At 38.3% G+C, this 23,385-nt stretch overlaps 1 protein-coding gene across 2 annotated transcripts in view; it reads right to left on the minus strand.

Moving 5' to 3' along the window:
* Nucleotides 1–22,716, minus strand: part of SLC25A36 (solute carrier family 25 member 36) — a 38,284-nt gene extending 15,568 nt beyond the window's left edge. The window contains exons 1-4 of one of the 2 annotated variants that reach the window (XM_045903663.3): nucleotides 22,403–22,714; nucleotides 9,227–9,391; nucleotides 4,867–4,944; nucleotides 1,193–1,293 (exon numbers count right to left, since the gene is read on the minus strand). In XM_045903663.3, the coding sequence (XP_045759619.1) occupies nucleotides 1,193–1,293; nucleotides 4,867–4,944; nucleotides 9,227–9,391; nucleotides 22,403–22,443 (385 nt within the window). In that variant the 5' untranslated portion in view covers nucleotides 22,444–22,714. Of the gene's footprint in view, nucleotides 1–1,192; nucleotides 1,294–4,866; nucleotides 4,945–9,226; nucleotides 9,392–22,402 lie in introns of both variants that reach the window. The other variant, XM_064587106.1, reaches the window with a different exon arrangement.
* Nucleotides 22,717–23,385: the final 669 nt, after the last annotated feature.

A 23,385-nucleotide genomic window follows, 5' to 3' on the forward strand; every position in this document is an offset into this window, starting at 1 on the left:
AATTATATAACTTGCCCAAGGTCTTTCCTCATGGGTAAATAAGAGTATTTCACCACCTTGACCTCTCAGGTTTTTACCTTTCAGCTTTAAAACTTCAATGAGTCAGTGAGCAATTACCAAATATAAAAAGCCTTGAAAATAATTTGTGAGGTATATGGTAGATTATATGGCTATTGACCTTTCAGAAATTAGTTATTTCCAACTTACACTTAGTTCGTTAAAGTATGTGGTTCAAATTGATCCAATTTATTTCTAAACAGAAAATGGTTAACAGTTTAAGGCACTCATTATTAAACATGTAATTGACACTCAATTTACTGCTCAACAGTTGATGAAAGTAGTAATAATTTGCTTTATAGTCATAGCATAATTTGGAAATGTGAGGTATGGTTAAATATACCACGAATCTCAGAAAACTGCAGAGAATAAACCAAAGGTCACGGCTTTGTCTAACACGCATTGCAACAAATGATTCCAGAACCAGACTGGTCAAATCAATCTCCTAGTTTATCTTTAAGGCAGTACAGAGGCCCAGAACTAGTTGCTTTAAGTCAGAATCATATATACTCAACAATGATGTTGGAAAACACTTCTATAGCAAGCATGTACACAGAGCCAGTGCCTAAATTTCAAGTACCATCTAGTGTGATTTATATGGAATGCTAAACATATTTTTCAAAACACATACATGACAGTAACTCTCAGTTATCAGTAGTACATCACAAAAATTTCAGCATTTGAGCACAGGACAAAATGAATACTTTACCAAGAACTGCCGGCACATTTCAGACAGAAGCCAAAACATGCAGCAAAAAGGGAAAAGGCACTAACAGAAATTGAGGAGAGAAGAGTAAATTACAGCTGCATAACTTATTTATAGTGTAATTATGGTTGGATTCTTTAAACTGTCAAAAGTCATCACTAAATATTCAGTGGACTACACAAGACAATGTAAATATTATATTACCTGTATGCTATCACAAACCCGATTACAAAAATGCCAACTTATAATAGATTTTAAGTATACCTCCTGATCAAATTTACTGTATATTAATAAATATAAGAATCATGTATGTAGATGCTAAATCAGTGAAAAGCACACTGTCTTAACTATATAATGTAAAATCATAATTCAATATTAAGTCTCTAGGTTTTGGAAAATTTTTTGCTTTTTAATATTATATATTCATACCTGCCATTGCAGCTGAAATCATGTGTACCTGGGTAGAATCTGGATCAAATACACCATTCAACTTTTCCTTGCAGTTTGAATAAGCAGCAAAGTATATTGCTCTAAAATAAAGATTTAAATTTTATCAATACGCATGTTGCATAATTCATAAGATTTAAATGACAAGTGAACTGATCTTTATAATTTTAGAGAAATCTAAAAACAAAGTCTTAGCCACATTCTCATGTAACATCAGGTTAATTTACATATTTTTTCCATATAGATTCTGAAGCATGTTTTGCATTGACTCACTGAAGACAAACTTCAATGTAAAGTTCCTCAAATGTAAAGCATTCTCCAACAAAAAGACTCCTACCACCCTGACCCAATACTTTTACAGCAACTGACTGAATCAAACAAAAACTATTTGTATAAGATTTTGATGTTTGGAAACATATGAATAAGGTTGGAAGGCTTATGTAATGGTAAGGTTAAACACACTTGAGTAAATATGGTATGAGAACTTAAAAAAACTGCTAAATATATAATTAGTTGATATTAATACAAAGATAATACCTTTAACATATAATATGTATGTTATATATATATAAAATATACTTTTCTTTAAGTGGGGAGAGGGTGGTAATTCATCAAGGTATGTTAAACAATTGAGATACCGTGACATACTCTAATCTATATTATACACACAGAGTAGTTCACAGTATCCTTAAACAGACAAAATAATTCCAGAAGAAATGAGCTCCATCAGGTCATGTCTTCTGTTTGTAAATATTCCATTAAATCTGTAAATATTTCCTCTCTTAACTTATTGACTATGATTTCACGCATCCCAACCACCTCTTCATTGTTTAGCCTTCCAGGCTTTGAATTATTTGCTTGCAGTATCAAATCCTTTTATTTCCCAACAACCCTGGTTATTTGTCCAATAAGGAATATAACAGGCAAACAAGTACAAATGAGGACAGTTTCACTGCTGTACCTTTTTTAATGTGCTGAAGAAAATGGGAAGCTAATATAATTTAAAATGAAACATTCTACATTATGAGCAAGAAAAACAAATAGAATAGATTTAATTGACAAACTGTGAAGATATATAAACAGCACATTCCTAGAAATGAGTAGGAAAGAACTTTTAATGAGAAGATAGGCAAGAATATATACAGGTAATTCACAGCAGAGATACACAAATGGCAAATCATTACAAGGAGGAGGATGTGACTGCACCCAAAATTAAACAAATGTACATTAAAACAGTGGAAATCAGGGCACCTGGGTGGCTCAGTTGGTTAAGCATCTGCCTTCAGCTCAGGTTGTGATCACGGGGTCCTTGGATTGAGCCCTGCGCTGGGCTCCCTGCTCAGTGGGGAGTTGGCTTCTCCCTCTGACCCTCCCCCCCACCCCACTTGTGTTCGCTAACAAATAAAATCTTAAAAAAAAAAAAATCACACACACACAGTGAAAATCATGTTTAGTCTATTTGGCAAGTATTAAAAGACATGAATAGTAACCAACATGAGTAATATGTGATAAAGAGTAACTAATTCACTATTTGAGAATAAAAATATGGAATGCCTTTTCAGAAGGCAATTGAGCAATATTCATAAATTTCAAATGTGTAAATGCTCTTTTATACAGAAATTCTACTTATAATGAACTATTCTAAAGAAATACACTTGCTTAAGTAGTCAAAGATAAAGTATAGCTATGTTCACAAAACTGTTTACAACAGACAAAATGTGGAAATAAACCTAAAGGTTTATCAATAAGGAAATGCTTATTAATGATAGAATAGCCATACTATGTGATTAAACAAAAACTACATATTTTGATGGAAAAAGCTTCAAGACAAATTTGGTGAAATATTTTAATATGATTAAATGATTGTATATGATAATTAAAAGTATACATTTTATGCATTTTACATATACAATAAGCCAGAAAAATTAACGGAAGGCTATACACACCAAACTGTTTATTAGTTAACAGTTATCTGTGCAGAAAAGTGTAAGTGCCTGTGAGAAGGCATATAACCTGAGAGGTGATGTGTTTAAGATGGAATGTCAACCTTTATGCTATACATGTTTTTAGTTTTTATAGTAAGGATAAATTTTTTTTTAATTGAAGATTTTATTTATTTACAGAGAGAGAGAAAGCACAAGCAGGGGGAGTGGCAGGCAGAAGGAGATGCAGACTCCCCACAGAGCAGGGGGAGCCTGATGCAGGACTCAATCCCAGGACCCCGGGATCATGACCTGAGCTGAAGGCCGTCACGATAAAATCTTTTAAAATTTATTCATTTGCGAGAGCTCGTGCGCGCGCTCGTGTGTGGGAGGATACACAAGCGTGCAAGTGGAGGAGGAGCAGCAGAGGGTAGGGAGAAGGAGAAGAAGAGAGAATCTCGAGTAGACTCCATACTGAGCACAGAGCCCTAAGCCGGGCTCCATCTCACGACCCTAATATCATGACCTAAGGTGAAACCAAGAGTCCAACGCTTAACCACCTGAACCACCCAGGCGCCCCAAGATAATTTTTTAAGAGTGAAAAGAGCCCATAAAAAGTTGAAACCCGGGGCGCCTGGGTGGCTCAGTTGGTTAAGCGACTGCCTTCGGCTCAGGTCATGATCCTGGAGTCCCTGGATCGAGTCCCACATCGGGCTCCCTGCTCAGCAAGGAGCCTGCTTCTCCCTCTAACCCTCCCCCCTCTCATGTACTCTCTCTCTCTCAAATAAATAAATAAATCTTTAAAAAAAAAAAAAGTTGAAACCCAATAAATAATAAGACATGTATCTAGTACATGGGATACAGAGAGCCATTTTTCACTCTGAATGGGAACTCTACAGTATTTTATTATGGAAGAAGTAAATCTAAGATAAAAGGGTATCAGAGAAAAATGACTAATGTATTAATAAGGCCTTTCTGGCTCTTTTAATAGGGAATGAAATTATTCTCTTTAGCTTGTCCTCTAATTAGTTTTTTTTTTTTTTAAGATTTTATTTATTTCTGGGCACCTGGGTGGCTCAGTTGGTTAAGTGACTGCCTTCGGCTCAGGTCATGACCCTGGAGTCCCGGGATCGAGTCCCGCATCGGGCTCCCTGCTCGGCGGGGAGTGTGCTTCTCCCTCTGACCCTCCTCCCTCTCATGCTCTCTGTCTCTCATTCTCTCTGTCTCAAATAAATAAATAAAATCTTTAAAAAAAAAAAAAGGATTTTATTTATTTCTTTGACAGAGAGAGACACAGCGAGAGAGGGAACACAAGCAGGGGGGTGGGAGAGGGAGAAGCAGGCTTCCTGCGGAGCAGGGAGCCGGATGCGGGGCTCAATCCCAGGACCCTGGGATCATGATCTGAGCCGAAGGCAGACGCTTAACGACTAAGCCACTCAGGCGCCCCAAATAGGGTTAGTTCTAAAGATCTAGGTATTCCTCTTTCTCACTGTTGGTTCCCTTAGTTTGTTCTTTGCCTTCTGAACTTGGTACAAAAACAGCATCATGATGATTTCACTAAGAGGTCTTCACACAAGGCAAACTGCTCAAGCTTTTACATGGTTAGTGATACCTGTTTTTAGACCATGGTGCTTTATCCTTACCATCTTGACTTCTTTTCAGCATCTTCCATCATTAAGCTTGAAACAAGAAAGATTGCCAAGATTTTGTTTAACTTAAAAAAATTCTTTTTACCTGGAAGGAGCCACCCCCACTATATTGGGACCTAATCCTCTGAACAAGGAACGAGGCCCTTCTTTTTCCAAGATCACTCTGAAAGAGAAAAATATTTAGAAAGGAATGTCCTTCAAAGTCTAGTACTTTATTTGTATAGCAAACTTAAGACTTTTAAACCTGTACGTTTCTGCTATAATGTTGTACTGCTCTGGTCAGTTTTTCTTACTTATGAAAATCTGTTTTTCTTGACATAGCATAAATTGATAATCCTAAATGATAATAAAAAGAATCCCAATCAGATTCTTTTCTAAAAGTTTTAAAAACTACAGTATAATTTCTACATTTTTATATAATCATGCTACTCTTATCTTCAATATCCTCCATTTTACAATCTTTACCAGCAAATTCAATTCCCAATCAGAAATGTAGTTCACAGTCTAGTATCTGAGGTCCTTTCTTGATATCAGACAACTCTCTCAGTAATACAGCATTATCTCATTCAACCATTCCAATGAAATGGTGTCAAAATCTGGCATGCTAACCTCCTTTAGGGTACTAAAATGGTTAGCCTGTTACCATTTCTCCCTCTATTCAGTTAACATTTACTATACTGAATACTTACTGTATAAAAACTAAGCAGAGTAAAAAGACAGAAAAGGTGAGACACCTGCCATTGAGAAATTTGATGTACAGTTGTGGAAAAAAGAATTATATTGAAACAAATAATTCAACAGACTATATTAATAAGCAAATACTATACAAGCTAGATACATATGCCCAGCAGGGAAAGGAAGAGGCATGTCTAAGTCATGGAAGGCTTTCTGAGAGTTATTAAATTAAGCTTGGAAGTGAGAAGAAACAAACTGGAAAAAGTAAGTATTTTAACTTAGAGTTAACAGGTTAGAGCAGTGGTTCTCAACCACCTATATGCTTAAGAATGATTTCTTTAAAGACAGGTGAGCATAACGGTTAAATAAGGGCCTGAGATATGGGGCCAGACTTCTTAATATGAAGACCAATTTTGGTAAATGACTAGCTATAAGAACATAAGGTAATAACTTTTATCTTATCCTTATTTTCATCAGCATTAAACAGAGAAAAACAGTACTCTTTTTCTGGGTTGCTGTGAGGAATAAATAAATTAATATATAAAGAACTTAAAAGATCATCTGGCTCCCTGTAAGTACTTGATAAATCTTAGTATTATGATTACTACTGGAGCATTTAAAATGCCTATTTCTCCAATCTCACCCTCCAAGTATTCTGATTCAACAGATAGAGGACAATGCTCAGTAATTTGCATTTTTACCATCCTTCCAAACTGACTGACACAGGTGATACAGAACCATTTCTGATAAAACCAGATTAGACAGAAGCAGAGTTCGAAATAACAACTTATAGAGAACATTTTGAAGATTCAGTGTTTGTTAAGACTTTTCTGTATCATAAATCTCTTTGAAGAATTAAGAAAGGTAAATGTTCTTTAAAGATTTTATTTATTTATTTGAGAGAATGAGAGAGAGCCTGGGGGGGGGGAGGGAGGATCAGAGGGAGAAGGAAACTCCCCGCTGAGCAGGGAGCCCGACGTGGGACTTGATCCCGGGACTCCAGGATCATGACCTGAGCCGAAGGCAGTCGCTTAAAACTGAGCCACTCAGGTGCCCTGGTAAATTTTCTTTAAAAAACTGGGTCACATTGGACTCTCTGCTCCGCAAGTAATTTGCTTGAGATTCTCTCCCTCTGCTCACACTCACTCGTGCTCTCTCTCTCAAATAGATAAATAAAATCTTTTAAAAAATACACATTTGCAAACACAATTTTGCATACAATTTCATGTAATTTATAGACCCTGAAGTTCATCCATGAGCCGCCTAGGAATCTAAGAGCCCAGGAGGGATTCCTAAAGTTTGTGCTTAAGCCACGAAACACTTCACTCACTAGAATGGTTACAATAAAAAAAGTCAGACATAGTAAAACAAGGGTTGGCGGGGGTGCCTGGGTGGCTCAGTCTCTTAAGTGTCCGACTGTTGATCTCAGCTCAGGTTTTGATCTCAGGGTTGTGTTAGCCCTGAGTTGGGCTCCATGCTGGACATGGAGCCTACTTAAAACCAAAAAACTGGGGCTGGTGAGGCTGTGCAGAAATTGAAAATTTCATTCATTGGTGATAGGAATGTAAAATGATGCAGCCACTTTGGAGAACAGCGTGATAGTTCCTCAAAATGTTAAACATAAAGTTACCATATGACGGAGAAACTCCACTCCTAGCATATCCCTCAAAATGAAAACATACGTCTCTATAATATCATCATTCAGAATACTCCAGAAGTGGAAACAAACCAATGTCTATCACTGATGAGTGGATAAACAAAATGTGAGATATACATCCATATAAAGCAATACTTGACAATAAAAAGATACTTGTTAAAACATGGATGAATCTTGACATTATGCTAAGTGAAAGAAACCAATCACAAAAGACTGTGTATTATATAATTCCATTTATATAGAATGTCCAGAATAAGCAAATCTATAGTGACAGAAAGCAGATTAGTAGTTGCCTAGGGCTAAGGGATGGAGGGAGAGGGAAGGGAGAAAATGAGAAGTGACTGCTAACAGATAAAGGTTTATTTTGTGATGATAAAAATGTTAGAAATTTAGAAAGGTCATAATGGTTGCACAACTCTGTGGATATACTAAAAACAAATTGTACACTTTACGTGGGTTCATTTTATGGTATGTGACTTATACCTCAAGTAAAGATGTTAGGGAAAAAAAAAGCCATGAAACAGATTGCTTGGGACAGAGCCCCTGAGTAGGGTAACAATGGGAATGAGAGTAAAAAGACGTTAAGGCAGAGAATGCAAACTTAGAAGTCACCTACACACTAATGACAGGTGAAACATGTTAAACTAGCTCTTACAAGAGGGCCAGAAAAACTGAGAAATTAAAACAAAGCTGAGAGGGATTCCTACTACTGCTGAGAAAAATCAGAGACGGCAAAACCACTGAAAAATAGAGCAAAAAATATAGTACTATGGTGGGGAGCCTGGGTGTCTCAGTTGGTTAGCCATCTGACTTGATTTCGGCTCAGGTCATGATCTCAGGGTTAGGAGATTGAGCCCCACACCGGCTCTGCACTCAGCTCGGAGTCTGCTTGTCCCTTTTCCTCCCCCTCTGCCCCTCCCTCTGCTCATGCACATTCCTGCTCGCTCTTAAATAGATAGATAAATAAATATATATATATAGTACTGTCACAAAGGTCAAAGAAGTTTAAGGAGAGGTAATCAGTGGTAATAAAAGTCAAAATCATGATACTGAAATGATCTATTATTAATAGGTAAAATGTTCTATTTTTATCAAGATGATATTATTAATCAGATTGATAATACTCTTATTCATCAGATATTCATCTATAATTATAGCATTTTATTTATTTATTTAAGGAGGGAGGGGCAGAGGAAGAGGGGGAGAGAGAGAGAGAGAGAGAATCTTGAGTAGGCTCCATGCCCAGCACGGAGCCCGTCATAGGGCTACATCTCACAACCCTGAGCAGAAATCAAGAGTCAGACGCTTAACTGACTGAGCCACCCAGGTGTCCTTATAATTATGGTACTTTAATCCAAAATTGTTAACAATTTTATTCTACCTATCATGTACTAGGTAAATTTTGGTAACTAAGGTAAACACACAGTATTGAGTTTATTTGCTGCCACAAAATAAACACTACTGAACTAAGCTCAAATAGATGATGTACCAGTGACCTGATAAGGCAGACACAAGTTACATACCTAAGTGTGAACATGTAAAACTTAATTTCAATAGTTTTGACTTTTCAAATCCAATGTGCAATATAATGAAGTATGGTAAAATGTAAAAACAAAATATTTTTCAAATCACCAAGAAATGTCAAACAAACACTGACTCACCTCTTAAAATCAGTAGAACACTGCTTTAAATTTCAGTTATGTTTAGGTTATATAAAAATCACAGATTGCCATTAAGTGGATGTACTTACTGTGTCAGTACTTGGAAAATTAAAAAACACACAAAAAGAATTGGCTTTCGACACTATCACATTTCAAAGACAAATAATCCGAAACAGAATACCTATAATACTTTCAGAAAACAAATCCACTGAATATAGAAAAATATTCCAAATACACATGATTTGGAAATGATATTTCATTTTATATTATCCAACTAACTGTTCCTCTCCATTAGGGATTATCATTTCTGATGAATATAATTCAGAGTAACGCTACTAATAACTTTGTAAAAAGCCTTTTTAAATGTGGCAGAATATAAACAAACAAAACACATGGGTATCATTAAAGTAAACAGACTTAAAAAAAAAAATTCACGAATACTGTGCTCTCACTTTAGGCAATGGAGAGGTCCAGGAGACACTACTCGGTTGACGCTGGCTCCAGCCATGGTGTTCAACTGAACTTCAGAGATATAAAGTGTCACAGAAGAGGACTGCAGCCGCGTTTTTACAACTTCTAGTGGACATGTCAGAATAGCTCCTACTGTACCACCACATCTACAAAAAAATGAAAAGAACAAATCCATTTACTCCATAAATTAGTACACACATTTAGACTGTAAAATGAGTGGGCAACTGGGGCTTCACCAAGGTACTAAAGTGTTAAGATTTTTCATTTTAAAAGACTAAACAATTTTAATGTTTCATTTATTTGACTGCATACAAACACCTTTAGTAGCTAAAAAGAACTGAGCTTAATATTTACCTAGCAAGCATAATTAAAGAAGACTCCAAACGGCAGGTATTGTTACTAAAATCTACTGGGAAGTCACATCATAGTTTTAAATAGTATCCTAAGGGTTTATTTGGTGCTCCTCGCCCAGATATTATTTGTGGTTGTTGACACCTAGGATCCGCTATGAGGTATATCCTATCTCTCAAATTCCTCTATCTTTCAAAACTCAAGATATGTCTTCAGAGCAATAAAATTAATCACTGACAGATAATCATGTTTCCTATTTTAAATATTCAAATACTCAGAATTGTTTTACCTACAAAAAAAAAAAGACATTTGTATCTCAACATCAGTATTATTAGGCCCTCATATAGGAATCTGTACAAGGTAGGTAGGCTTAGCTAGAAGAATCCAATTTAAATAGAAAAACTGATCACCAAAAGAAAATAAAAGCTCTTAACAAATGACATCATTTAAACTTTTTCAAGGAATGTAAGATAGGCTGGAGTAATAATTCTTTTTAAATGCAAGAATGGGAAATAATTTTCTCTTAAAGCACTAACAGCTACCAAGTGAAACCTTGTGAAACCTTGAGAACTGCTTTTTAACCAGAGGAAAATCACTCAGGAGAGCTCTCACCATACAGTCAAAGAGAAAAGCAGACTAAATCAGAAGTAACCTGGACCTCCATGGCATTAAAGGAAGAAAAAGAAAAGCAGCCCCCCACAGAAATATACTAAACAATTCTACCTCCAGAATTAAAAAAAGAAGTGTGCGTGCGCGTCTATGTGTGTGTGTGTACATATATATGTGTATCACATAATAAAAAAAGCAGGCATAGCATCAGTATTACTCCCAATAAAATTTAAGACAAATCATTAAATAAGGTAGAGTATTTCATACTGATCTAACAGTACCTGCCATCAAGAAAATAAAACTGAAACAGACTTTATGCAACAGAAGTGAAAAATACAATAATAGAGAACATCCATATGTAAAATAAAACTTGACTCTTACCTCATACTGTATTTAAAATTTAACTCAGAATGAATCATAGACCTAGATATAAAACATGGAACTGTAAAACTTCTAGAAGAAAACATGTGGCGAAAAATCACCGACTTTGGGCTAGATAACAACAAAAAAATCATGAATCGTAAAAGAAAAAAAAATGATAAACTGGACTTTACCAAAATTAAAAACTGTCACTTTGAAACTGTTAAGAAAATGAAGACAAGCCTACAGTCTGAGAGAAAATATTTGCAAAACACACATCTGATAAAGTGCTTATATTCAGAAACACCAACTCAATGATAAAAACAACCCAAAAGAAAGACTGGAACAAACACTTCACCAGATATATGGATGCAAATAAACATTGAAAGATTTTTTCAAAATCATTTATCAGGGAAATGCAAATTAAAACCACAACGAGCTATGATGACAATACATCTATATTAATCGCTAAAACGAAAAAGAATGAGAAAGCCAAGTGCTGATAAAGACCAACTGGAAATCTCATACATTGTTGATGGGAATGCAAAATGGTAGTCATTTTAGAAAATGGTTTTAAAAAACACAAAAAACCCCAGAAAAAGCAGCTTGTTGGTTTCTTACAAAGTCCCACTCTTAGGTATTGACTCAGGAGAAATCCAGATACATGTCTGCACAAAAACCTGCCCATGAATATTTACCGCAGCTCTACTCTTAATAGCCCAAAACTGGAAACCTAAATGTCTTATCAACTGAAGGGATAAACAAGTTACGGTATATCATTATAACAGATTATCACATTCTGCAAAAAAAAAAAAGGCGCAACAATCTGGATGAATCTCAAAAGCATTATGCTAACTGAAAAAAGTCAGGGACAAAAGGCTTTTAGTTTCAGGACATTTTTATTTTAATGACTTTTTGGAAAAGGCAAAACTAGAACAGAAATGAGATCAGTGATTACCAAGAGGCAGTGAAGTACGTAGGAACTGACTACAAAGGGCATGAAGAAATTCTTAGGATAAAAGAAATGTTCTGTATCTTGATTATAAGAGTAGTTACAGTACCTTATACATTTACGAAAACTTACTGAACTATACACTTAACAAATTTTATTTGGTGAATTTTATTGTATACCCTGATAAATCTGATGAAAAAACGGAGTATGTGAAAACTAGTAAGAAATGTTAAGTATATGAACTACCTGGAATGGAATACAATTACATTATGTTAAAATTTTAATCATAATAAACTAAATTTTCCTAAAAACTCCACTTAGTTTTAAATAGGAAATTTAAAAAATTAAATCCCCAAAAGGAAAGATCAAAACCATAATTATATTGTCAGAAATCAATACATCAATTAGATAAATAGTAGGGCTATAAAAGATTTGAAACAAAATTAACTAGATCGAGGGAGACTCCATACTCAGTAAATAAGGAACAGGTTTAATTTTTAAACAGCTACAGAAAAGGCTTAAAACCTCATTACAGTTGACTCCCAAACATGGGGGTTAGGGGAACCAACCTCCCCTACCCCATGTAGTTAAAAGTCCACATGTAACTTTTGACTCCCCCAAAACTTAACTTCTAATAGTCTACTGTTGACTGGAAGCCTTACCAATAACATAAGCATGTAACATATATTTTGTATATGTATTACATATTGTATTCTTACTATAAAGCTAAAGAAAATGTTATGAAAATCATATAAGGAAACTATTTACAGTACTGTATTTATTTAAAAAAATCTGCATGTAAGTGGACCCTATCAGTTCAAATACATGTTGCTCAAGGGTCAACTTTATATAAAAGACCACAAGGGGGCGCCTGGGTGGCTCAGTTGGTTAAGCGACTGCCTTCGGCTCAGGTCGTGATCCTGGAGTCCCGGGATCGAGTCCCGCATCGGGCTCCCTGCTCAGCAGGGAGTCTGCTTCTCCCTCTGACCCTCCTCCCTCTCATGCTCTCTGTCTCTCATTCTCTCTCTCGCAAATAAATAAAAAATTTAAAAGAAAAAAAAAAAAAGACCACAAGGAAAAGCTTTAACAGAAGCCACAAGTTTGTTTCTGTTAATTGTTGAGGGCTAAGTGGCAAGAAATGTGAATCACAGTACACGATGTAGCATATGCTGCAGAACTCAAGACAGCCTGTGCAGTAAAACACACTGTATTCAACACTACAATATTGATTTACACTCAATAAATCATACCTGTTTTAATTTGAATTTACCTGGCTTTTTTTTTTAGCTGTTTAGTATATTTACTTTATTATTACATTTATTGGAGATAAAAACCAAATAGGCCCCAAATTTATAATAACAATGCATATGTATTTTGGTTTTATATTCTATAAAACATAAAAAATGTTTTCTTGGTTTTCACAATGAACATGAATTACTTCTATAATTAAGAAATAAAAACAGGGGTGCCCAGGGGCATCTGGATAGCTCAGTCAATTAAGCATCCGACTCTTGGTCTCAGGGTTGTGAGTTCAAGCCCCACATTGGGCTCCATGATGGTCAGGAAGCCTACCTAAAAACAAAACAGGGGTGCCTGGGTAGCTCAGTTGTTAAGCGTCTGCTTTCAGCTCAGGTCAGGATCCCAGGGTTCTGGGATCGAGCCCCACATCAGGCTCTCTGCTCAGCAGGAAGCCTGCTTCTCCCTCTCCCACTCCCCCTGCTTGGGTTCTCTCTCTCGCTGTCAAATAAATAAATAAAATCTTTAAAAACAAAACAAAACAAAACCCAAGAGCACCTGGCTCACTTAGTCAATGGGGCGTGCGACTCTTGATCTCAGGGTTGTGGGTTCAAGTCCCATGTTGGATGTGGAGATTACTTAAAAATAAAATCTTAGGGGCCTGGGTGGCTCAGTTGGTTAGGTGACTGCCTTCGGCTCAGGTCACGATCCTGGAGTCCCGGGATCGAGTACCGCATCAGGCTCCCTGCTTGGCAGGGAGTCTGCTTTTCCCTCTGACCCTCCCCCCTCTTGTGCTCTCTCTCTCTCAAATAAATAAAATCTTAAAAAACACTTAAATAAATTAATTAAAAAAAAAAAAAAAAGAAAAGCAAAGTTAGCACATAGGCCAAAATTCCTACCCTGTCATTCCTCGCTGCAAGAAAATAAACCTACTACATAAAGAAAACAATCTACTGGGGAAAACAGCCTTGTTGTAAAGTGATATATGATATGACCCATGTAAAGTATTTCATGACATGGCACATAGAAAATGCTCAGTAAATATTAGCTACTGAAGTTATCAGCATCTATTACAGATAGCAGTAATGGAAATCCAACGTAACTATTACATATACTTTATGGCCAGACCACAGACAAGATATATACTATGATTCCTTAAAAAACAATTCAAGTAATGAGGATCTAAATTATACAGAGCTGGGGGATGGTTTAAATGGGTCTACACACAAGCACTTAGGCTGTCCTGAAGCAGTTTTATGTTATGAAATTCAATAGGCATGTAAGCATAGGGGTGACACTCCAGAATCTCTCATGCTGTTTTTACCTTAAAGTCATTTAAAATTATTATGCATGCTGAAATCATTAGAATTGATAGAACAAAACTACTGGAGTCAAACATTTAAAATCTCACCTTATGAAAACAGGATTAACTTCAGATTATTTCCTCTTCATGTCAAAAATCTCATTGTTTAAAGAAATATGCCACAAGGACAGAGAGAACCAGGGGAGAAATGAACAAGACCCAAGATTTCAAGCAAAGAAGCATATAGGAAGGGGTAACTGACTTATTAGTAAAGAGGCAAAAAGAATTGTAGAAGGAAATACTGAAGAAAAGCCCTGCAGAATCTCAGAGGCCTAAAGATTAGTGCACAAAGTATTCAAGATGGAGGTGAGGCAAAGAACTGAAAACAGGCCTGGCTGATAGGCTATAGCAAAGGTGGGATACCCAGGTGGATCTACCCCAACACCCACACACTGGGTAAAACTATATTCCCAGGCAGAAGCTTAATTCTCTAAAGAACATGAGAATTCAAGAATCTCTGAGGTCAGGTTTCACAGGTAGAATCAATAGATACCCAAAAAAACCCCCAAAACCAACACCTACACCAAGGTGAACTACTACAATCTTTTAAACTACTGAGAACAGGGGTGCCTGGGTGGCTTAGTCACTGGGCGTCTGCCTTCGGCTCAGGTCATGGTCCCAAGGTCCTGCGGTCGAGCCCCATGTTGGGCTCCCTGCTCAGCAGGAAGCCTGCTTCTCCTTCTCCCACTCCCCCTGCTTGTGTTCCCTCTCTCGCTGTGTCTCTGTCAAATAAATAAATAAAATCTTTAAAAAAAAAAAATACTGGGAATAAAGATCCCATCAAGTTCCACAGAAAGGATAAAAGGTTATATACATAGGAAATGTCAGAGTAACGTCAGAATTTCCAACAACTGCAGATACACTGATTCTAGAATTCTATACCAGACCTGTCAAGCAGAAAAAATAAATACACTGCAGACAAAGAAATACTTAAGAAATTTCCTACCTTACACCTTTTATAGCTACTAAAGAATGTGTTCTACAAGTTTAGGGATTAATCTAAAAAAGAGGAGGGAATATTCCAAGTAATTATGTTGTACACCTAAAACTAATACAGTGTTATAGGTCAATTATATCTCAATAAAATGGGGGGAATTTAGAAACAGAATGAGTAACCTAGGAGAGGGAGAAAGGAATCCCAAGATGATAGTAAAATGTCAGGCTTAGAAAATAACCAGTCCAGAAAAGATACGGTAATACAAGTTCAGACCGATGAAGATCTCCAGGAAAAAAAGGCTGACAGATGAATATACTTGAGGATATGAAACTAAATATTCAAGAACTCACATAACTAAACAAACATTTTTAAATGTGTAGCAATTATTAACTCCAAGGGGAGGAAACGAAGATATTCAAGAAAGAAAAGCTCACAAACTGAGCCCTCCTATCACTGATATTTATATTGTCACAGTAAGGTAAGCATTTACTATTCATTTAACCAAAAAATTGTGATGTAACTACGTATTGAGAGGACAGAAAAAAAGGGGAAAGAGGAAATAGTATAACTAAATCCTCATGTACTAGAAGAGAAAGTATGAAGAAAATTCCACATAGCTGAGACTAGGAAGGAGATGTGGGGGGAGGGAAGTTGGGAAATACTGTTTAATAAAAATCTTAAAGCAGCTTTTTAAAAACACCATACGCATACATTATTTTTAAAGTAATTTAATCAAAATTTTATCAATTTTTTTTTTTTTTTTTTTTAAATAGCAGTGGTTTTTAACTGGAGAATGTGGCTGATGCTTTTGGGACCCACTCACTGGACCCCATGAAAAAATGATGTGTATGGTATGCAAGTGTCTTTGACTTAGTACTCCAAAATAAACCCAGAATCTTAACCACTGCTCATCATTTCCATCCTGGTCTAAGCCACTGACCTCTGCTGTAACTCTACTTAGAATTTAATACATGAACCATGCTCCTGTCTCAGGATCTCTATTCTTGCTGTTGCATCTGTAATATTCTTGCCTTGAATAGAAGAATGGGTTACTACCTTACCTCTTTATCTTTGCTCAGTTGTCACCTCTCAGTTATGTCCTCTCTGATCACCATATACAGAATCCTTCACACTGACTCTTTATCCACCTTTCTTGAACTACTCTTCTCTACAGCCCATACGCCACTTAAAATACTAAGTATTTTATTTACTTTGTCTTCTGTGTTCCCTGATGCTACAATGTAAGCATCAGGAAATCAGCAATTTATATCCACTTACTATAACCCCAACATCTCTGTTAATGCCTGGGACACAGCAAGCACTCATGCTGAATCAGTGAGTGAACACTGTAGCATTTGGTAACTCAGGATTTAGGAGGTAGGAAACAGGGATGCCTGGGTGGCTCAGTTGGTTAAGCGACTGCCTTTGGCTCAGGTCATGATCCTCCTGGAGTCCCCCATCCGGCTCCCTGCTCAGCAGGAAGTCTGCTTCTCCCTCTGACCCTCCCCACTCTCGTGATCTCACTCTCAAATAAATAAAGTCTTTAAAAAAAAAAAAAAAAGAGAAGGAGGTAGGAAACCGTGTATTTGGCCCAACTTCCTTATTCCACAGATGAGGAAACAAAAATCCTGCAAGGGAAAATTAGTCGCTCCAAGTTGAGTCAACTAAAGAACAACCCAAATCTGCTGATTTTAAGTCCAGCTCTTTCCCTTTCAAATCTCTGTCTTCAATTCCACAAGAAATATTTTACATCAAGAAATAGGGGCGCCTGGGTGGCTCAGTCGGTTAAGTGGCTGCCTTTGGCTAAGGTCATGATCTTAGGGTCCTGGGATCAAGTCATGCATCAGACTCCCTGCTCAGTGGGGAGCCTGCTTCTCCCTCTCCCTCTGCTTGTGCTCTGTCAAATAAATAAAATCTTAAAAAAAACAAAACAAAACAGTATATCCACATGCCCAAACATTTCACAGAATACTTACTATTTTTAAAAGGTTGGTCACAAATCAACCAAACTGATTTCATAATCCACTAATAGGTTGCTATACAATTTGAAGCATGCTGTTTTATACTAAATTAGATGCAATTTAACCAAGGATATAAAAGGAAAAATTTGTTCTTCTGTATTTTTTTTTTTTTTTTGAGAGCGGGGCGGGGGGAACAGGACAGAGAGAGGGAGAGAGAGAATCCTAAATAGGCTCCAGGTCCAGCACTGAGCCTGACACCGGCTTTATCTCACAACCCTGAGATCATAAGCTGAGTGTCAAATCAAGAGTCGGACGCTTAACCAACTGAGCCACCCAGGCACCCCTCTTCTGTATTGTTATTACACATCTTAAGTAGCTTCTGAGTAGAGATATCTTCTATGCACTGTCAATTTAGTGCAAGATTAAAGCAGCATGCTACTTAATAGCTGGAGGCTAGGGACAATGCATTCTCAGCTTCACAATTAAAGGGATGTGAGTACAACTAAAATATATTAAATATATATGTCTCATTTATTAATCTATAAGATTTTGGACAGCACAATTATTTTATTAAGCAAGTCATAAAACAATGGAAAAGACTAGAAATTATTTCTTAAACATTCTATATAAAAACCGTAACATTTAAAATTATTTGTTTTATTCTACTCTCCCACAAAGAAAGTTTCTTAACAATGAATACTGATTTAAATATTTTTTTACTATTTATAATAAGCAAACTCCTCATGGACACTGAGTTGAACAGCCAATATAATGCTTTAAAAAACTAGCAAGATAGGGCGCCTGCGTGGCTCAGTCAGTTGTGTTTGCCTTCAGCTCAGGTCATGATCCTGCGGTCCTGGGATCCAGTAGAACGGCTCCCTGCTCAGGGGAGAGTCTGCTTCTACTTCTCCCTCTGCCCCCCCCCCAACTTTTGCTTGCTCTCTCTTAAATAAATTTTAAAAATCTTAAAAAAAACCAAAACTAGCAAGATAGAAATGTAGAATGTAGTGGGGCTAGGAAGAATCCAGGATCAAGAAGGCCATGCGGAAGATCTGCCATTTACAATAACACAAATGAACATGGAAGACATTATGCTAAGTGAAATAAGCCAGACACAGAAAGGAAAAAACTGCACGATCTCACTTACATATAAAATCTAAAGTCAAATAAGATAGAAGCATAAAGGGTAGTCATCAGGGGCAAGAAGGTGTGGGAAATGGGAAGGTACTAGTCAACAGCACAAATCTGCAGTTACATAGGATGAGTAAGTCTAAAGTTCTAATGTATAGCATAATGACTAAAATTAATACTACTGTACTGAACACTGGAAATTTGCGAAGAGTAGATTTCAGGTGCTCTCACATACAAAAAATGGTAATTACATCAGATGTTATGTCATAATCATTTCACTATGTATACTTATTATCAAATCATCATGTTGTACACCTTAAATATATACAATTAACAGAAGACCACGTGAAGAAGCTCCTATGATTACCTTAGTATGAGGTACTAAAGGCTAACAAGGGTGACAAAGGCATATAGAGGCTTTCTGACATCCAATTATCCTCAAGTCTCTCTGGTTTCTACATTCTAAACTTCCTCTCACATTTTCCCTCAATATCCCCACTCCAAGTACCTTAAGCAAGCCTTCACTTTCTTTTTTGCCTTCTAACTGCTCCTGAGGCCCTCTGATCCACTGATGTGGTCAATGAGTTAAGATCAGTTTTAAGTTATCACCAATGTAACTTGCTACAATAAAGTACTAAGTTGGAGCTTTATTGTTAAAAGAAAAACTTAAAATTCAAAGTTGCTGGCTCATTTGCTTTAAGTGCTTCGATTAGCAAAGAATTCCAAGGAAAGAATTGTCAAGTTTGATAGCTGAAGAGCATACAAATTCATTATTCTATAACATCAAAAACCTAGAAAGGACAGTTTCTAAGGTTTACTCCTCCTATTTGAGACAATCTCTCCCTCAAATAAAGAAGAAAAAAGCAACCTGCCTCTTGGTAGAAAACTGACACAAGAACTATATAATATACAGTTCTATTAAAGAATTTGATATACATATAGTGTCATTAAAAATACAGCTTAAATTAAATCTTACCTACATCCTTTTGGCAGGTTGTTACGAGTTGCCTCCATAACTGAATTGATCTAACCAATGGCCTTACAAACTCTGAATATTAACTCTGGCAAAAAATATAATGGGACCAAAGGGTGTCTTAAAGAAAGCGTAAGTTATGCATGTGTGTATGTCAACCACACCCAAGGTCCAGTGCTGGTCTGTTGCAAATGTTCCTGATTTAATAATATAGCTACTAGGCTATTAGAAATCTCCCTGAGATCCTGATAAACATACTTGAATACAATTATAATCATCAGGGAAACAATCCAAAGGCCCCATTCTCAGGCAATTTTTGCCTAAGACTAAATGCCACTGCAAAAGGTTTAGTTCTATTAAAATATATTGAGTTTTTATAACTTAATCTAAATGGTACCTGTGTGTGAAGCAGCCCAGTTACAACAGCTAATAAAAAGATGTCCTTTTCTGTAACTACTTGTTATTGTTAAAGTAAAAAATAACTTTCCTAACTACTAATTAACATAATTCTATTAGGATAAAAAATAATGAAATCTAGTTTTCTATGAAGAATGTACCAGAATTGATTGCCTAAATAAGCCACTTTCATATATAAAAGAATTCAACATCTTCAATTAAGAACAATGTAAACTGACCTGTACCTCTGAAACAAATAATACATGTTTAAAAAAAAAAAAGATAGTAGGAAGGGAAAAATGAAGGGGGGGAAATCAGAGGGGGAGATGAACCACGAGAGACTATGGACTCTGAGAAACAAACTGAGGGTTCTAGAAAGGAGGGGGTGGGTGGATGGGTTAGCCTGGTGATGGGTATTAAAGAGGGCACGTGTTGAATGGAGCGCTGGATGTTATATGCAAACAATGAATCATGGAACACTACATCAAATAAATAGGAAAAAAACCAAAACAAACAAAAAGTCATTAATGACATTTTTGTACTTCAAGAATGACCATTTTTCTTTTTGAATTTAGCTTTTCAGTACTCTAGTCTCAGATCTCTAGGAACAATTTGTGAAAATAATAAACTGCCCCACATCTTTAAAAAAAAAAAAAAATGTAACTGACACAACAATGGGCATTTCCACAAAGTTTACCATACAGACCTCCAGGATATTCTACAAAATTGGCTTTATGTAATATAGAGCTGGAAAGATCTGTAGAGATTATTTGCATTTCCACAAATGCTTATAATAAATAATACATAATATATAAATAATAAATAATGAAATTGGCTTTATATAATATAGAGCTGGAAGGATCTGTAGAGATTATTTACCTCTCATTTTACACATATAGAAAGCTGTTTGACCTTGGGTAAATCAATACACCTCAGTATTTTTCCATATTTTTAAGGGGCTGAACCAGATTTTTACCACCCTTCCTAGTCCTAAAATTTCTCTAAAAATTATAAACCAGAAAAAAAAAGATAAACCAGGTTTTACTGCAACAAGTTATGCAACCACATGTAAATATAAAATCAAGAGATACAAAGGACGGGAATTTATAAGGCTGATCACCTATGTCGTGTTAGGCCTTACATCCCAGTACCTCATTTAATACTCTAAATAACCTGCAAATGCTAGGTTCTTTGGGGTAGGGGAGGCTCCTAAATCTATTGGTGTTTAGATGCTGCAAAAACTCCATTTCTGCTTTTAAAGAAAAAGCTAACCAGGAGGTCCTTTTACATGTATTAATAACAAAAAAGTGACAGATAATCTTAATCCAAACTGGGAATTTAGTGCAATCTAACTACCGTGCCCTACTTTTAACAAAACTTGATATATGAATTTTGAATGCAGAGTAATAGAAATGTTAGGACCTGGGAAGGGCCTTAGAGATCATACAGTACACCTTCCTCATTTTACAAATGAAGCAATTAAAGGTTTTGTCCATTTTTCACTCAAAATAGCAGCCAGAAGTAGATGTGCAGTCTCCTAACTTTCACGGGATTACATGAGGAAGCCTGATAATTTGCCTAACATGACATCTTTACAAGAACATCTACATGGCTAATGGTTTTTTTTAAAAAATGATATAATTTGCCGAGATTGGTTTAACATATCAGAAATATGGATTACTGGCAAAAGTATCAGAAATATGGAAAGTAAACTTCGTCTAAACTTGGTCTCACGGATTAAAAGAAAAATATTTTTTTATTCCAGAACAGTGGCTGGCCCACGACTGGTGTACAACAAAAGTTTGTTGAGTGAATGTGCCAACCCAAGGAAAGTATTTCCATCATTGGCAATAAAGTCTTAAAGTGGCTGACTGAAAAACTCTACGCTTTAAGGGGATGCGACTTTATATGGTCATATAGACCATATAGAGCCTTAGCATAACTCACCGCAGCCATTTTTTGATGACTATGATTCTACAGATAAATAAACTTAAAAATGCTAGGATTCCCCAATAATTTGGAAGGAACAAACCTAAAAAAGAGACTCAACTGGCTCAACAAAGTATCTGTAGCACTTAGGTTGGCAATCACGGAGGCTTTAGGCTTAGTCCTAATCTTGTATACACAGTAACTATCGCCAAAGGATTTGACCTCTCCCACCCCCGACTTTCTCCTTTAAGCAGACGAGAAGCAGCGGGTGCACAGGAGGGCTGGTTTTCATGAAAAGAATCTGACCCCAAAGGCAATACTGCTTGGCACCGCATCTTGCGACCTGGAGAAGCTCGGGCAGAAAACCAAGAGCGAGAAACCTACAGCTCCAGCCGGCGAGCGGACACCAAAGCCTCCCCCGGGTGCGGGAAGCACCCCCACACCCCGCCAGGGCCCAGCCGGGCAGCCCGGGCCGGGAAATCAGCTACCCGAGGTCCGAGGTGGGGCGTGAGCGACGTGAGGACGCCTCTCAGCCCGCGCGGCAAAGGGGGGAGGGAGGAGGTGGCCCCGGCGCCCATTTTGTCCTCGGCCTCCGCACCTCCGTCCTGTCCCCCAGGCCTAGAAACCTCCGCGAGGCCTGCAGCCACGCTCCTTTCCGCGGCCCGCATCCCCGACACGCGCTAGGCCGCGGCGCGTGGCTCCGGGCCGCTTCGTCCCCCCACCTCGGCCCCGCCCGCCGCTCATCAGGCTCTCGGATAGCGCCCCAGCCTCGCCGCGGCTCCGCGGGCCCAAAGCCTTACGTCCGCCCCGGCTTCATCCCTCGTCCCTCCCCGCCGGGCCTCAGCCTCCTCGGCAACCCCCGGCTCAAGCCCCCTCACCCCTCTCTCGCCCGCCTGTCAGGCCACGGCCTTCAGCCCAGCACCCTCGGCCCCAGCCCGCACGCCCTGTCTGGACCGTACCCCCCGGCAAACAGATGCACCAGCGTGTCCCTCTGGGTCATTCTCTCTCCCGCATGTCCTCCGGGCGCTGAGGCGGGACGCGGATCCGGCCACCCGCGGCGGCCGGCAGCTTCGGTCCCGGGCTAGAGCCACACGGCGCCCCAGGGACGGCGGGGGACCGGCTAGCGGAGAAGCGGCTGCCGAAAGCAACCGGCGCGGCCCTCCCCGCGCTGCTACAGCCGCGCCGCCTCCCGCTCCAGCGGAACGCTCGCTCCCAGAGCCGGAGAGCGGCGCGGCGCCGTCGGCGGAGGGGCGAGGCTGCGTGCGGGGGCTCGGATATTCCGGTGACCCCCGACATAAACAGAAGCTTCCATTGGTCCGCGCTGCGTGACGTCATGCGGCCGGCACGCCGCTTTCACGTGATCGCCAAGGGTGGTTTTTTTTGTTGTTGTTGATTTTTTCAATGGAAGGGGCCGTGAGGCGGGGCGGAGCGCGTGTCCTGAGGGTAGTAGGTCACCGTGCTCTTGCGCCTAATCCGGGGCGGGGAGGCTGCACGGGTGCCACCGGGGCCCGGGCCCGGCAGGCTGATGGGAGTCCCCCGCTCCAGCCCGGACCGCATGAGAAACTGCCTGGGCTCCCAGTTCGCCAGCGTGCCCGGTCTCTGACTTTCTTTTTTTAAGATTATTTTTTCTTAAAAGGCAGTTCTGGGTTTACAACAAAATTGAGAGGGACGTACAGAGATTTTGCATTCACCCCCCGTTTGATTCACTTTTTGAAAATTGGATTTATGGCATTTCCGCTTCCTAGTATCTACCCCAGGCAGTGCATGGGAAAGGCTTTTACAAGGGTACAATGTTTACAAACAATGCTTGTAATAGAAAATTGGGATCAGTAGGGAAGGGAGAAATAAATCATGGACCATTGCTACTCGGCAATGTGCAATTGTGACAAGGAGTAAGATAGATCCATATGGAAAAAAGAAACTCAGGCGTAGTAATAGGCAA

The sequence above is a fragment of the Mirounga angustirostris genome, unplaced genomic scaffold (genome assembly GCF_029215605.1).
Source record: "Mirounga angustirostris isolate CCGP_5_RB_7025 unplaced genomic scaffold, mMirAng1.0.hap1 SCAF_1, whole genome shotgun sequence".
Taxonomy (NCBI): Eukaryota; Metazoa; Chordata; class Mammalia; order Carnivora; family Phocidae; genus Mirounga; species Mirounga angustirostris.